This window comes from Sinohyriopsis cumingii, chromosome 5 (genome assembly GCF_028554795.1).
Source record: "Sinohyriopsis cumingii isolate HCF-2022 chromosome 5, ASM2855479v2, whole genome shotgun sequence".
NCBI classification, from domain to species: domain Eukaryota; kingdom Metazoa; phylum Mollusca; class Bivalvia; order Unionida; family Unionidae; genus Sinohyriopsis; species Sinohyriopsis cumingii.
Window position 1 is genome coordinate 31,445,732 of NC_142965.1, and position 16,778 is coordinate 31,462,509.

At 32.5% G+C, this 16,778-nt stretch overlaps 1 protein-coding gene across 1 annotated transcript in view; it reads left to right on the top strand.

Moving 5' to 3' along the window:
• Positions 1-16,778, top strand: part of LOC149798884 (putative ATP-dependent DNA helicase HFM1) — a 182,908-nt gene that overhangs the window by 2,019 nt on the left and 164,111 nt on the right. The window contains exons 2-5 of the mRNA XM_089958102.1: positions 1,677-2,078; positions 7,228-7,499; positions 11,316-11,363; positions 14,109-14,176. Coding sequence (XP_089814228.1) covers positions 1,677-2,078; positions 7,228-7,499; positions 11,316-11,363; positions 14,109-14,176 — 790 coding nt within the window. The remainder of the gene's footprint in view (positions 1-1,676; positions 2,079-7,227; positions 7,500-11,315; positions 11,364-14,108; positions 14,177-16,778) is intronic.

Genomic DNA, 16,778 nt, shown 5'->3' on the forward strand with positions numbered 1-16,778 from the left:
CAATTAAGACCACCACAGCTGCCATCTTACAAAATCATGTTATTGCTACTGCTTCTGAATGAAAAGTCATATTGACTTTAGTTTTTTACCAGAAGACTTTTTATGACTAAATGAAAATGTTGCTAATCTGTAATCCAGTAGGGCTGACATAACAACCATCTTGCAAATTTTGTTGCCACTACTTTTCCTAAATGGAAAGTCATATCAGCAAGGGATATTTAGCAGATGTCGTATAATATATTGTTGGTCCTAATTCAAAATGGTGCTGATGTGACTTAATATGGCCACCATATTGGTCATCTTGAAAATCTAGCTTTCACTACTTCTTCTTGATTAATGCAGGGTTAGAAGTGGACCTCAAAAACATTGAAAACTTACACTCTAATTTTGACCTTATACATTTTAAAAGAGCCTAAAAGAACTGAAGGCAACCTAAATAATTTTTTTGAAGAAAAACCTGATACTTTAAAAAAAAATGATGAATGGTTCTACCCAGATCCCCACAACAGTGCTATTTTGCACATGGTTTTTCATTAGGCAAGCCTAGTGGTCGAAAAAGAGTTCAAATTATGAAAATTAAAGACATCTGGTCATTTTAAGTATTTATTGATTTTCACTTATCATTAGTTTCATTTTATTTAGAAACAAACTCAGAGCATACTTTATAAAAATTTTAATAAATGTTATGCTCACCATGGCGATAATGTTATACTGCTTTGTGTCTTGAACCTTCAAGAAATTAAAACCTTGAAGAAAGCCTAAAAAAGACACACTCAAATGTTAAAATCTAGTTTCACTTTTAACCTTTTGAAATGTCATATTGACATGTGGTTATCACCAGAGGACTTTTTATGATGTCTAGTTGGCACTAAATGAAAATGGTGCCAGTCTGAGGTCTGATATGGTTGTTATAGCACCCATCACAAAAATCTTGTAACTGCTACTCTTTGTAAACTGAAACCCACATGAACATGGATTTTTTAGCAGAAGACTTCTTATGGTGTCTGGTTGGTTCTAATGAAACTGGTGTTTCCATTATGGCCACTGGCACTCTAGAAAATCTTGTTCTTGAAGATCCTTATGAATGGATGCCCATAGTGCCATGGAGTTTACACCAACAAAATTCTTATGATATCTACTTGCACCTAAATGAAAATGATGTCAGTCTTTTATTCAGTATGGCTGCCATGACAGACAGCTAGGAAATATTGTTATGTCTATTTTTTTAAGAATGGATCATCATATTGACTTAGGGTTTTAGCTAAAAGACGTCTGATAAAGTCTATTTTGTCCTAAATAAAAATGGTGTCAATCAGACTTCAGTGTGAAAACTTTTTTTCTCACCTAAGATTGTCAGAGATGGTTTCAGCAGTCAGCAATTAAAATGATGAAATGATCTCATCTTGGAATTCTGGAAACTCTTTTTTGACAGCAGATCATCAGTCCCATTGAGGGACTCTTGTTTTGTTAACAGTTTTCACTTTTAGGATAAACTCAAGCTGGTCTGTTAAGATCACCCATTGTAGTGATGGAAATATGTTATCAGGTTGTAGATTATTTTCATATATAAGTCCAGTAGATTAGTTTTTTGAAGGAGATCTTCATTGGGGCTGCTGCATACAGATGACAGCGATAAAAAGCCTTCTTCCATTAACCATCTATGATATCTCTTTCAGATATAGCAGTGAAGGAATATGTTTAACAAGCCCATGCTATGGTGATGTACCTGATGCACCAGCAGTTGGTGATTTATCTCTTCTTGATGGGGCTGTGTCAGAACAGGATTTAAGCTTGTCTCAGATATTTCATCCAAGTCAGAAACCATGGGGATCGTCACAAAGACAGTGTCATGTGACACAACAGCAGAGTCAGTTATTACAAAAACAAGCACAGTTGACACATCAGCAGTGTCAGCCGGTGCAAAGACAGTTTCACTCGTCACAGAAGCAATTTTCACTGATGGGACCACCATGTTTGACTCAACAGCAGAGACTTCCTGAACCAAAACAGCAACATTTATTGCATCAGAAGAACTTGTCTTCTCATAGACAACATCAACTCCAGCAGCAGGATTTCAGGTTTATCCTTAAAAAACTGAAAATAACAGTATTTTCTTAAGAATGAAAATATCGCAAATTTAGCAAAAATAATGATAATAACAAAAGAAATACTACTACTACTACTAATAATAATACTTTATTTATAGAGGGTGACTCATTAGTCAAGGACTATTCTCCCTTGAGGCCCTCTCAGGGAGAGTATAACAGTGTGCATTGTATTAAAGATATTAATAATTACTGTTTATTTTAATGTGTTTATTATTAAAATACTAAATTCCATGATAATCTTTTAGAAACACATATATACTGATGATATCCGTTCTTAAATACTGTAATATTTTCAGCAGATTTTACATGTAGTGGAAGCTTGTTCCACATAATTGTACCAGAGTATTGGAATCTCTTTTAAATTGCTCTGTTCTTGATTCTGGTGCTTGAAGGTTTCCGTATGATTTTGATCTCAACTGGTACTATGTTGAAAATGGCCTGAATAAGTTGTGAAGATTCTCTGGTGCAGATCATTGTAAAGATTTATATACAAAAACTGCTTTGTGAAAATCTACCCTTTCATATATTGTGAACCACTTTAGTTCTGTAAACAACGTTTTTGAGGGATGATCAATAGATGCATCTAAAATTATGCATGCTGGCTTTTTCTGAAGTTTATAAATCCTGTCAAGCTGTTATTTGGTACAGTTTCCCCATGCAGTTGAACAATAATCCATTGTTGGAAGACTATATGACTTGTAGTTCAGATTGCGAGTTTCTGTAGGTAAATATTTCTTGCTTCTGCTAAGTAGGGCAATTTTGGATAACAGTGTTTTACAAAGCTTGTCAATATGGTCATCCCACTGTAAAATATTATCTGCAGACACACCTACAAGCTTTACATGTTTGACATTTTCTAAAAGATTATTTATTGTAAGAGATTGTTCTGGGTTCCCTGACTTGTCTAGCTTTTGTTTTTGTCCCCAAAATCATACATTTTGTTTTACCTTCATTAATTACTATCCCATTTTGTTGTGCCCAGTTTCAAACTCTAATAAGGTTTGAATTTAATTTTTGGGGGACAATTTTAGTATTAGTACTAGATGTATACAAGGTTGCATTGTCGGCAAGCAAATCTGTATTTGTGGATTCATTATTGAATGGTAGATTATTTAATTCGATAAAAAAGAGAAGTAAGCTAAAACTGAACCTTGAGGGACCCCAGAATGAAGTCACTGTGAGCTAATATTGCCAAAGCTTACTAGCTGAGACTTTTGGTTTAGGTATGATCTAAACCAGTTCGATAACTGCATTAGCACCATTTTAATCAGAATGCATAGCATTATAATTACATACAGATAGCTGACTAATTATCATTACCTGTAGTTGACTAATCATCATTAGCTTATTGTTTACAAGTAACAGATATAATTTATTAAATAAATAAATGAAAATTAATTCTGCAATGTCAGTACTAAGTTAGACTTATAGTGTCTGGTTTGCAGTGTAATAAGTTAAAGAATATTCCATTACCAGTAAGTCTGCAACCTTTACCCATATCTCTATATTTGTACAGTCTACACTATAACTGAAATATTGCCACTTAATTGAACCAATTCATTTTTTTTCTCCAGTCTGCAAGTTAAGCTTACATCTGGCAGCTATTTATATTTAAGCTAGTGACTATTTGCAACTTGTGATTGTTTAATTTACTCTCTGTCTTTTAGTTTTTAGGATATGTCTGTATATCTGACAGTTTAGGTAAAATGCTGTTAAGATTGTAATGATTTTGTTTGTACTGCTACATACATCTGTAGGTGCTAAAAAAGTCAATAATGCAACAGGACATATTGTCTGGTTATGTACATAGGATTCTTTCATTGGATCTACAAAAACTAAAGAAATAGGATCTAGGTTACAAACCTGAGAAGGTGTTTCATAAAATGCAATGTTGCTCATCAGAGGTTTTGTTAATGAACATGTTTTTCAAAAGTAAATAATGTAATTTAAACAAATTGTTGTCAACTTTAGAAATTATAATGTCATCAGTAAATCAACCTGATGTACACTGCTACCATGATAACTCTTGCACAAAAGGGTCCAAAAACATAGACCACACTATATGTGAGGGTATGAGTTACCAAGGGACATCCACCCCCCCCCCCAAAAAAAAATTAAGACATCAAGAAAACTGTTGAGGGGGTAACAGGGCTGTTTAATGGCCAAATACTCAATTTATAGTTTTGTTAGGAATAATTGTCAGTAAAGAGCTTTTCTAACAAACTTGTTACTTTTTCTGTTTACAAATTACCTTTATTTCCAAGATCCCAACTTCTGACTGATCATTAATATTATTCCAACTGGTTTCAACAACAATCAGATATATGCAAAAGTATTGTGTATGACATCACTGCTTTTTGTTGTTGTGATTCACAACCAAACAAGATACCAAGATACCTTTTTTAAAAACAAGGGCATTTATTTTGTTAAACAACTGTTGATGTCAAAATTCAATTTTGTTTTTGTTTTACCCCTTCCCTTTATTTGATTTGATACAGAAGAACATTAGTAATTTGGTTTGCTTTCAATTCAGTGCAACAATACAGCAGATACTTATGCCAGTCAGATATGAAAATACTGTCAGCACTTTAAAGGCTGTCACAGAAATGCTCATGGTCATAGCTCTTATGGTAGATTGACATATTCTATGTTTTAATTCAAGAGGACACATTGCATTTATGATGATTACACTTAAACTGAACTAAAAGATAGAACTAAAACATGCATTTCACCTGACAAAACTTATTTAATTGGAATTTATTAAATTGCTGCCTCCAGTAGGCATTAGTGATATTTTCATTGATTGAAATTATTTGAATATTGTTATTTATTGTGTGCTAAGAATGTAAGAATGTTTTGTATTGAAAAAAATTAAGATAATATATGGCAACTTATTAAAAGATGAGAATTTCATGATGTTGATTTAAATTTTCAGGTACTGTCCACTGTTTTAGATGATAAAATGAGCAACATATCAGGGTTTTATATACAAATTTTGATTGCAATTTTCTTCACATTCAACACTTAGGGGCCAAATTTGTTGCATTTTCTTGCTAAAAATTGGGAACCATGCCTGTCCCCACATGATAAGTTGGTTCACAGGTTATCAGGGTGTGTTATCCAGGGAGTGATGTATATTCTTTTTTTCTCACGGTACCACATTTACTGTGAATATCATCCATGCTTTAAGAACAAATATGTAACAAAATATCAGACTGAATAGTCTTCTTAAAAATGATGTGGAAATACATCAATTAAATGGAACATTGAGTTTCTGTGACACTCACAGCCAGATGCATACATGATTTAGTTAGCATTTACATGCATAAAAAAACTAGGCCATTTACAGATGCAAACTTTGCAGCATTATTTGCCAACAACAGCCAACAAAGAACAAATTCTGCAACTTTTTAGATTCTACCTCAACCATTTCCGAAAATGATTTTTATTTTACTTACTTGCATATTATTGTAGTGAACAGTCTGTCTGCACGTTTGGGTCTGCATTGCTTTCTTGTTGATAACTTAAGTTTTAATGAAAGAGTTAAATGCAGCTTTGTATATATATGTGTTTGTGTGTGTGTGTGTGTGTGTGTGTGTGCTCCCCATGTTCAAATGAAGAACCTTATCAATATGGGGTCATGAGCTTTAAGGTCAGGATCACATGATAAAAATAAATTTTGGTTATGCATTTCAGTTTTGGAAGACAATTAAGTTAGAGTTAACAGATCTCAATGCAATTTGATACAATTGTTTCTATTAGCATAGGAAAGACCAATTATTAATTATGGGGCCATTACAACCAAGGGCAAGGTCAGTGTACCTAAATATAGATTTTGATAATGTATTTCATTTCCAAATGATAACTCTGTTTTTAGTGAACAGATTTTAATGTAAATTGTTACACAATTGTTCCTTTAACATAAGAAATACCTTTATTGAATTTGGGGTCAGTAGCTCATTAGTGAAGGTAATCTGTACTTAGTCCTGTGCAATCCATCTTCCTCCTTACATCAACCTTACTGCATTTATTATTGTCTTTCAATCAGTCTATTTCATGGCTAAAACATTCTGAAAAGCATAGGTCAGTTAATAGTTAGTATTTTACAAGATTAAGGTAAAAAGTAATGATAGAGAACTAATTTGAATATTTCATTCAGTGTGTCGTTTTTGTTACATTTTTACCTATCTCAACAGACATATTACACACAGGAATGACTTGTCAGTATAGGTTGTTTGCAGTATGTGCAAAGAATTACCCCCACCTCTGCTGTTGTGCTTCACAAAGTAAAACTTGGGAGTTCTGAATTTTATTTTTGCTGGGCTTTGCTTATAGCTTATTCTTGCTTTCTGCATCACCTTAAAAAATGAATCACACTTGAACACTGTTCCAACAACTGAAATAATCATGCTTTGCATTTAATATTTGGAATAAAATCTCACTTCAATCAAACTCTCCAGCAGTTCACAAACTTGCTAATAATTTTTAATACAGATGTCTTAAACAGGATATGTAATAACTATTGCTCTTCAACACATATCTTGCATCTCTCTGATTCACCTATAACTTAAGACAAATTAGGTTATTCCACTTCATGAACTTTAGGTATCCAGATTAGCACTGCAGTGAAAGAAGTATCAACAATAGTGTTCAATTCTAGTTCCAGTTTAACCTGGCCAACTTGACCCAGTCATTTTTAAGAATATTTAATGTATACAAATTTCATCTGGAAACTCTTTCATAATGACATAATTTTATTTCACTTATGATCAAAATGTTAACCATCACATTTCCAGATTTCGCATTTAGTTTTTGACAATTGAGAATATTTCATCCCTGGTTCTGAAGTACAATAAAAACCTTGTATTTAGGCCTCTTTTGTTTCTAGTATTCACTAATCAGGCATGTAAGTATGGGCACAAGCTATCATAATCATTCTTCTACTAGTTTTTGATGTACCTCTGTCTAGAATAGCTTGTAGTTGCTCTTGAAGGCACATTTGTAATTTAAGAAGTCAGTATGGAACAAATTTCATAACTGACCTGTATACTATACATGTACATTATTCACATCATTACTGATATAATTTAAGTGTAACTTATGTACAATTGATTTTCAGAAAACCACTTTCCTATACTCCTGAATCCAGACCGAAGTGCATAAGATACAATGCAAACTTGTATCCTATATCAAGAGATGTCAATTCTAGTGTGTATAATGATGAGCAACATTCAGAAAATTGGTCTGCGGAAGATCATTCTGTGGCTGAATCAGTGTCTGGATTCTTTACTGGAGATGCCGACTTGTTTGAAGATAGCGAAGAAAACACATCAGCCATCAGAGTGAGGTCTGGGATGATAAAGGATACATATACTCCTGCACCACTGATAGGTAAGTACTTTATCCACCCACTAGAGTAAAGAATTGAAATATTGTGATTGACCAAGCGTCCATCAGTCCATTAGTGACAAAACCTGTCATCCTTTCTCCCATGCTGCCTGGAGATTTTATTGAAACTTTGAAGACGACATATATAGTTGGTGTAAGTGAAGTCTGTTTTGGGGGAATTTCTTCCAAAATTTTCAAAAAATGGGATATTTTGAGGAGCCAGTCTATTGTTTCTCCTAAACTGCTTGAAGGATTTAATTGAATTTTCTGGGGATCAGTAAGAATTATGTTTATATGTGCAGTAGGGATTTCCTATTATTCTTCTGCCTCATTAATTAATCCTGTCCAGCCATAACAGCAGAAGGGGCATATAGAGTTACTGATATCTGTTTTTCCTTCATGTCCCATCTTGTCCTGTCATGTCCATTCATGCAAATCACAAACTCGGTTTGAAGAATTTTTTATTGTATGCTCATCAGGTAGAAAGGAAAATTTCTTAGTTGCAAAAAGATTTTTCATATGAATTGTCTGCTTTTTAACTAATCCTTTCTCAGTACATGCATATTACTATATTTACCATTTATCTTGGTACAAGATAAAAAAAAATGATTTTTTTCTCTGTCCCATAACTTTTTATGGTTTAAATATTTTCTTGCTTAAATCACAGGTCTCAAAACTTATGGACACAAAGCAAATTGTGTTGAGTTTGCTGTCCTACACCCCTGCATGTTACAGTAAAGTAGGTAAAAAGACTGATTATTTGATAATACACTGAAAGACACTAACTTTATACTGTACTTATTTATTTTTACTTTGTGTTCTTCATTGGCTGTTTGTGTGCAAAGAAACATATCAGTTAAGCAAAACAGCATAGTGCAGTGTTATAGCATGCACATCTGTAGTATTTATTACTTGATTTAAAACATTGACATATTGTTCATTGATTTGAAGATATATAAACAAATCATGTTTGATTATCCTCAAGTGTTTCAACATGTTATCATACTGAAAATTGGATCAAACAAAATCAGAAACGAGAGAGAGTAAGAGAGCTTTCTTCAAGACAACAGCAATTTACACATGACATGGTGTATGGTGCAAAATAACCAAGAGTGTATTATATCCAGATTAGCAGTATAATAATTTACATATAAAATCATTATTAAATACATTCACTGAGTGCAAATGTTATTTTTGCTAGCATGGGTTACAAAAGTATTCTTTAAGACAATGCTGTGTATTCTGTTGTACCCCACAGACATCCATGCCTATTTGAATCAGTTATGATAGCAAGATGGTAAACAATAGAAGTTTGGGTGGTGAATAAACATTCCTAGTAGAAGGAAATAAACCCATTGTTTCAACTTGGTCTATCAAATACAAAGGTTATTTTATTTACAAACCAAGTGAATCCCAGAAGCTGACTTTGGATTCATTTCAGTATGCTGATTTAAAAAAAAAAAATTACAAAGTAGGCTGACCAAGGGAAACCGACATTGGTTTCTTTTTACAGCTATTCACAAGAGTTTTCACAAATAAAATGAAACAGTGGTGCTGTTGAAGCTCTGTAAATGACACTTTGAGCACAGTCTGTGAAATCTATTAAAGTATATGCCGTAACTAAATAGGTTCCAGTTGTGTGGCGTGATCACAAGATTTTCAGATAAACTGTTAACTGAATATGTGACTACTTGGCATTGAGCAAGTACTAGATTTGTGGCTCGATGAAAGGGTTAGAAAAATAAAACAAGTACTGCATAACAAGCAAAAGACTTTTTTTTTAAAGTATGAAAGGTCAAATACATGTAGATACTAGTAGCTTGTAATGTATATGGTTGTAAAACATAAACACATTGTGCACCATAGTCTTTTTGGATTTTTTGATGGGAATAGTGGAATGAAAATATAAAAATATTTGAATTTAAAGTACTGTGTACTGCTGCAAACATCTAGAGTTTCCAATATTGCACCTAGATTTATAAAACTTTGTCTTTCAAAAGTTGCAGTTAAGAAGAAAGGTTTGAAAAATACTGTTTTTTATTTTATTATTTTTATTAAAATTTAAGTTTGAGTGCATTTTTGGACATGCAGGTTTCAGATGATTTCTTTTCTAAATCCCATAATTGATACCTTATTGACCATTTTACCAGCTAAGCATTGACATAATGATTGAAAATAAAGATAGATCAGTTTGCACGTTATATAATGTCTAACAGACTGGGTCCACACTATTCATTGTATGACAAATGTGTTGATACATAATGTGATGGAAGATAGGGTGGATATACACTATTCTTCCAAAGATACATCTGTTGGCATGTTATGTGATGACAGACAGGCTGGGTCTAAATTGCTTGTTTTATTAATGATACATTATATGATGACAGACTGTTTACATCATTGTTCTACTGATGATTGATATGTTGGCACAGTATGTGACCTCTTTTCATCCTCACAAAAACTTTGCCTTAAGATTATATATATATGAATTTATATGATTTCAGACTTATATATATTCAGTTAAATTGTTTGTTTGTTAGTTTTATTTTTTTAATATTCCATTACATGCTGTTGTAGTGTCACTGGACTTGACCTTGTCCAGAATTGAGTTCAATTCTACTGGATTGACTTTTTTAAATTTTTGTTTATTTTCGTTGATGTAAACAACTAATAACAGCTTTATTATCCTCTTTGGGAAATGAAACATTGTATCTAGTTGGTAAACAATTTTGTTTTTGATCTTTCTCAGAGTAATAATCATTAAGTTGAGTCAAGGTCATACCTGGACTACGTGATATTTTATCATGTGCCAATTGGTAACAACTTGTATTTTTTCCAGAAGAATGAACTTTTGACCCTCATCCGGGAATTTGTTTTGCATCTTATCTAGTTGTGTAACTGATGTTTTGATAAAGGATTGTTGGTTAGGCTTAAAACACTTGAAATGTTAAGTTGTATTATGTTGTGACCAGTTTGGGCGGAATTTTATTTTCTTCAAATTATTATATTCAAGTGATTGTTTTCCCTGGAAATACAAAAGTGCTCGAACAAAATTCTTGGACGAAAACATTCATTGGAATTTATACTGAATCCAAAACTGGAATATTTTCTGTGATTCAACAAGAGACCATTGACACATCTGCACTTTGTATGTTATTACAGATGTCATCGCCTTTCATCTTGAATTTCATCAGGATTTGAACTGAGATTCACTTAAAACTTTTCATTGATAGGACTTGTGTTTATAATTCTTGGATTACATTTGGATTTAATTTGCAAGACCATAAGTTTTTTTTTAATTTTTCACTTTGTATTCATGGGAAATAAATTATTTGTGAAATTTTACAAAGCTTGTTGCCTTCACTCTTTTCTGCTACTTATTTTAAGAGCATAGACTTGTAACATGGTCATTACAGCTGTATTCCATTTTCTTTTTATTACACAATTTGACCTTTTGGTGGCCTTTTGTGGGACAAAAATCTTGTTAGCTTGATTAGGTGAAAAGTACATGATTGAGAAATTAAATTTAGTTGGCATCTTGTTTGTTTTTTAAATGCATTGATATGTGGATGACCTAATAAGATTTTCATGCCAGTGATAACAGTTTTTTTAAAATACTTTTTACACACATTGAAAATTTTTGTCAAAATAAATCCTGTCAAAACATTCTAACAAAATCGACTTAGACAAATCGATTTTTGGTATGCATGCTTGTTTACTTTTTTTTATATAACTGATTATTTCCTTGGAACCAGACAGCAGATTAGAACTTTAAATATTCCCTAATTGTTTGTTCACATGTTCCTTTTCTCTTTTCAGTGCCTAGAAACAGTCACAATATGAAACTTCGGTCAGTTAAAGAAATTCGTATCCTTTTTATTATTTTAAGCTGGATACATCTAACATCTATTTCTGTGTATACAAGTAATAAAAGTTGTGGAGCATCAAAATCATTTTATGTTCAATAAATGCAGAGGATTATTCAGGATAATACACTATCTTGTTGCAGCCAATTTCTTGCCTTTTTTAAAACCTATTTTCCAGTGTTATTGTGTAATAATGTTGATAATGGAGATAGTAATGATAATAATAATAATAATAATAATAATAATAACGCTTTATTTATAGAGGGTGACTCATTAGTCAAGGACTATTCTCCCTTGAGGCCCTCTTGCTGGTGAGTATGACTGATTTTGAAAAAGTAATTGTAAGAGAAGAAGGATAATAATATTTTTTTTAATTAGATCTCCAGTAAATCATTTCTGTCAAATGAATAAAATATTAATAATTTTCCAATATAATGAGTAACCTGCAGTTACCTTTTTTATAGACTCATTTATACTTGAGAACTGGGGAAAGCACCTTTTTATGCTGGAATGAATATGTGACTAAGAATACTTCTTGGTAAATATTCAAATTGGAAATCAGTATTTGGATATTCATTCTATCATTTATATAAGAACATATCCACTTTAATCCACCTAACAGTTACTGAAACTTTGAGATAGTCATCCAGATATTTAGTGACAGTATCCTTTCTATGTAGACAAGCACTAACTGTAGTCCATAAGGCTGGTGACCGAGCAGCAGTCATGGACAAACCATGCAGGGATGTATGGGAAACCACTTTGAATTTTGTTTCTAAGAATGAAAAAGAGTTACAGTGCAAACTTTGCAAATCATAATTGTTCTTTAGTGGTATGACATCTGCTGTGATAAGTCACCTGAAAGCACATACACTCAGCTGTTTCATCAAATATGTAAGTTCTCTCTAGATAGAGTTCTCATGCAGATCAAGAGTCTAAGTGATGAAAAACTTCTTTCATCACTTGTCTAAAGCTAACAAAATAAACAGGCAAGTAAATAAATAAATAATAAGCTGTTTGCTATCACTTCTGTATTTTAAGGTTCCTTTTCAATGGCATGCTATTGAATTATTTAGTTACAAAAGAAATTTTATAAATTTGTATAAATTAATGTTTCCCAAGTGTATCTTTTCACATGTAAAAAATTCCCATTTCAGTTGACCTTGGACACTATTTTGAATGTGGTAGAACAATAGAAATATGTCAGATAATTTAATAAAATATAAAAATTAACATAACTGATGAATTTTAAGAGCAGTACATACAATGAAAAGCGCACCTGATGAAACTCACTTTTCACAAAACTTCTCAACCCTGTGTATGCACTTTATTCAGTTTTTGATTCTTAGATATAACAGATCATTTGATTCATGTAGGTTCACAACAGTGATAACAACAAAATATCCAGTTATGTATTTCATACATTATATACAATGAATAAATTTTAATTCAAGCTGTTATCAATGACAGTTTGATATTTTTGTCTGTAGAAAGAGTTGCTGGTACACAGTGTTCAGAAACATATCTCATTGCAGGATTTAGCTGTTGTACTTGCTATCTACTAACAGCTGACATTTTCATTGTTCAGAACTAGCCCTTTCCAGGATGATAGTTTGTTTCCATTACATGTTTTTAAGTTATCAGATGTATCATTTTGAATACAGGTTTGTAGATTCATCTTGGAGATGCTTCAAAAATGTCAGACTAAAATCTTTACATAAGCATCTTATTGATCAAGTGCATAGGATAATTGATTCCCCAGAAAATGTTCACCCCCTGCAGAGATAATAGTTAGTACAAAAGAATACAATTGATCTTTACATGTCCTAAAAAAGATATGAATACTCAGTACATGTAGTTTTGACAGAACCAGAATATTGGAACCAAAACTATATAAAATACCCTGATATGTATGCCATCTGGAACTCTGTTTATGTATATTTAGGAATAATTGGACTAGTATTTGTTGTTGATGACTTAAATATTGGTTGTAATGATCCATCAGTGCAAAAGATCTTGTTTTGTCACAAGTAAAACTGAATATTTAAGCAGCAAAATTACCATGAAGATTCACTAATCATATAAATACTGACTTATTTCAAGTGACATTGAAGTTTGAAATTAAAAATGCTAAAAGATGAAGAACATCTTAATATCAAGAAATTTGAAAATTCCTTTAGAATCCATGAAGGACTATTGGAGATACTGAAAAAATTGTCATGGGAGGTAATGTCTACAAAACCCATTAATATGAATTCTGATGATGTACAAAGTATTAAATATTTTAGAAAAGACTTAAATCTTCCATAAAGAAAACTGTAAAGCGGTTTTCACATAATATTGTATTTCATTTGGTAATGCTTATTTCCATAATTATTTGAACAGTGTTAATACTTAGTTTAATTTATTTCATCATCTGTAATATCATCCAAATCAAGAGCAGGTAATTACTGTCATGAGTGACCTTCCCTTAAAAATATTTAGATGCTTATAACTTTTAGAATATTTGCCCAGTTTTACCCAGTTTATATCATAAAATTTGCAATGTCAGTGTCACTTCAAGACAAAACAAATTTTTGCTGTAAATGTTGTAGAAAATACCTTTCTCTGACACTGTCGCATGAATTATTATGCCATCACAATGGCATCACCATTTCCAACCTTTTATTGTGAGTTTTAACATATAAACCATCAAAAAACATTGTACGCACATATATGTTTGGAAATTTCCTTAATCTTGATTCAGCTGAGATGTGTAGAAGTGTATTCAGCTTTCCATATTTCAACTGTGTACAGACAAAAGTTTTTGATGATGTAAGAATCATAGCTATCAGCTATTTTTTATAATGTTTTGTCATGGAATATTTTTGCTCAATATGTCTGTTTTCTTTGATGTTTAAGAGTCATTATGTAATGCTTAATATTTTTTACATGGAAATGTGTCTGATTAATGTGTTAAAAATTCAGAAGTTGAAAACTGTTTTCTTATTATGCCTCACCCTGACAGATGAAGGGCAGTTTGTTTAATCTTTTGCATCTGTATGTCCATCCATTTGCATTTAGATAAGTTTTTGGCTCAGGTGAGCCATGCATCATGTATGTTCCAATGTAACATTTCTAATTTATTTTAAGTCCCCTTGCCTCCTAGACTTGATTTGAAACTTAAAGGGGAAACCTAGGCAGAATAACATGTACTCAGTCAGTGCAGTTCACTTTTATTTATTATGTCTGTTAAATCAGGGCACATTGGATCTACTATTTTGGGAGAAATCAACCATTAATTTCTTAACTTTTTTTATACAGGCAGTTCACATAGAGGACACTGCATTTGTGACACATAACTGGCACTTTCAGTTCTTGTCATGTTATTGCTGTGAGGTGAATTGAATTTAACCTGATTGTGTTTATTCAGGAGAGAGAGAGAGAGAGCATGTGTATACGCATGTGTATACATGTACTTGTATTGCAAATATGAGTCAGTGATTATGCTGCTTTTTCAGTTACAAATTATTCAATACATGGTTGTATAAAATAGCAAACATAATGCAAAGAATGAGCAACTGTTATCCATATAATTTATGGTAAATTATTTTAAAAAATGACCATCATGTACTTTTAATGATTTGTGACAATACGGCCATGTCAAATGACATGCCTATGAAATGTTGTTGAACATCATAGTTTAACCAGTACAACAAATAAAAGAAAGATGGCATTAATAGAACATTTTTCATGGATAAATGAACTTACTATTCATAAATTTCTTTAATTTAATCAGTTGCTGACATTTTCAGGATTTTGACGGAGAAAATTGGATTTTGTATAACTAATATGTGTAGAAGAATAGATTTACTGTGTATCAAAATGTAAATTCTTATTCTTACATCCGCATTCATAAATATGATGTGCCAAAATGTATTAGAAACAGAAAAATAGAAGTAATTTAAGGAATGTTGACCTGAATAGAAAAGTTTACATCCCATCCATCACCAGCTACCACAGAAGTGCCAGTGTGACATCACTGGAAGATTGTTGTTGGTGTTGTGGAGTTTAATACCATTTTTCAGCACACGATAGGCTATGAATGGTGGCCAGTATTAATGGTGGAGGAAGAACCCGGGAAAACCCTGGGAAGAACCACCGAGCCACAAGAAGCTACTGGCAAGCTTTCTCACATAGCACCATTGGAAATCTTGTTATTACTACTCTTCCTTAGTGGATGTTCATATCTGTATATATTTGCCACTAAAAGACTTCTTATGACGTCTCAGATGTAATGACAATGATGCCACCACAGCAGTCATCATGCTACTCCTGAATGGAAAGTCATATTGACATAAGGTTCCACCAAAAAACTTCTCATAATGTCTAGGTGGGTTGGAATAAAAATGGCACTGATCTAATGTGTAGTATGGTTGCCACATCAGCCATCTTGAAAACCTTGTTATAGCTAATCCTTCTGAATGGATGGTCATCACAATATCAGGTTTTCATTGAAATATTTCTTATGATGTCCCAATCAGAAATAATGCCAATCTGATGTCCAGTATGGCAGCCAGAGCAGCCATCTTGGAAATCTTGTTTATGTTTCTCCACCAGAACAAAGTCATTGACATGGGGTTTGTACCGGAAATCTTATGCTATCTATTTGGACCTAAATTAACATGGTGTTCCTCACACATCCCAATAAAGCTACCACTGATGCCATCAGGAACATCTTGTTATCAAAACTCCTTCAGAATGAATGGCCATATCAGCATGAGTTTTTTTATTAAGACTTCCTTTTTGATGAAGATTGAATTAATAAAAAATTGGCACTGCTCAGACATCAAACATCTTGAAAATCTTGTCATCACATCTTCTGGCTGAGGGATCATATCAGCATGGGGTTTTCGCTGAAAAACGTATGATGCAGGTTGGTTGTAAATGAATATGGTGTTTGTATAACCTCAAATATGGCTACACATTGGCCATCTGAAAAAATATTTTTATTGCTGCTTCTCTCAGTTGGCTCCTCATATTGACATTGTGCTTTTACAAGAAGAATTCTTATAATGTCTAGTTGATCCTAAATGAGAATGGTGCACATCTGATATCCAATATGTCCACCATTTCAGCCATCTTGAAAATCTTGCTATTATTACTTCTCCAAAATGGAAAGTCTTATCAACATAGGGTTTTCACCCAAAAACTTTTCAAAATGTTTTGTTCATCCTAAATTGAAATGTTGTTGAACTGATGTCCAATATGGACACTATTTCACCTGTTTTGAAAATCTTGTTTTTGCTAATCCTTCTCAATGGATATTCATTTTGTCATGTCGTTTTCATCAGAAGAGTTCTTCTGGTATCAGGTTGATTTTAAATGAAGATGATACAAATTAACTTTCCATATAGCCACCATGGTGTCTGTCTTG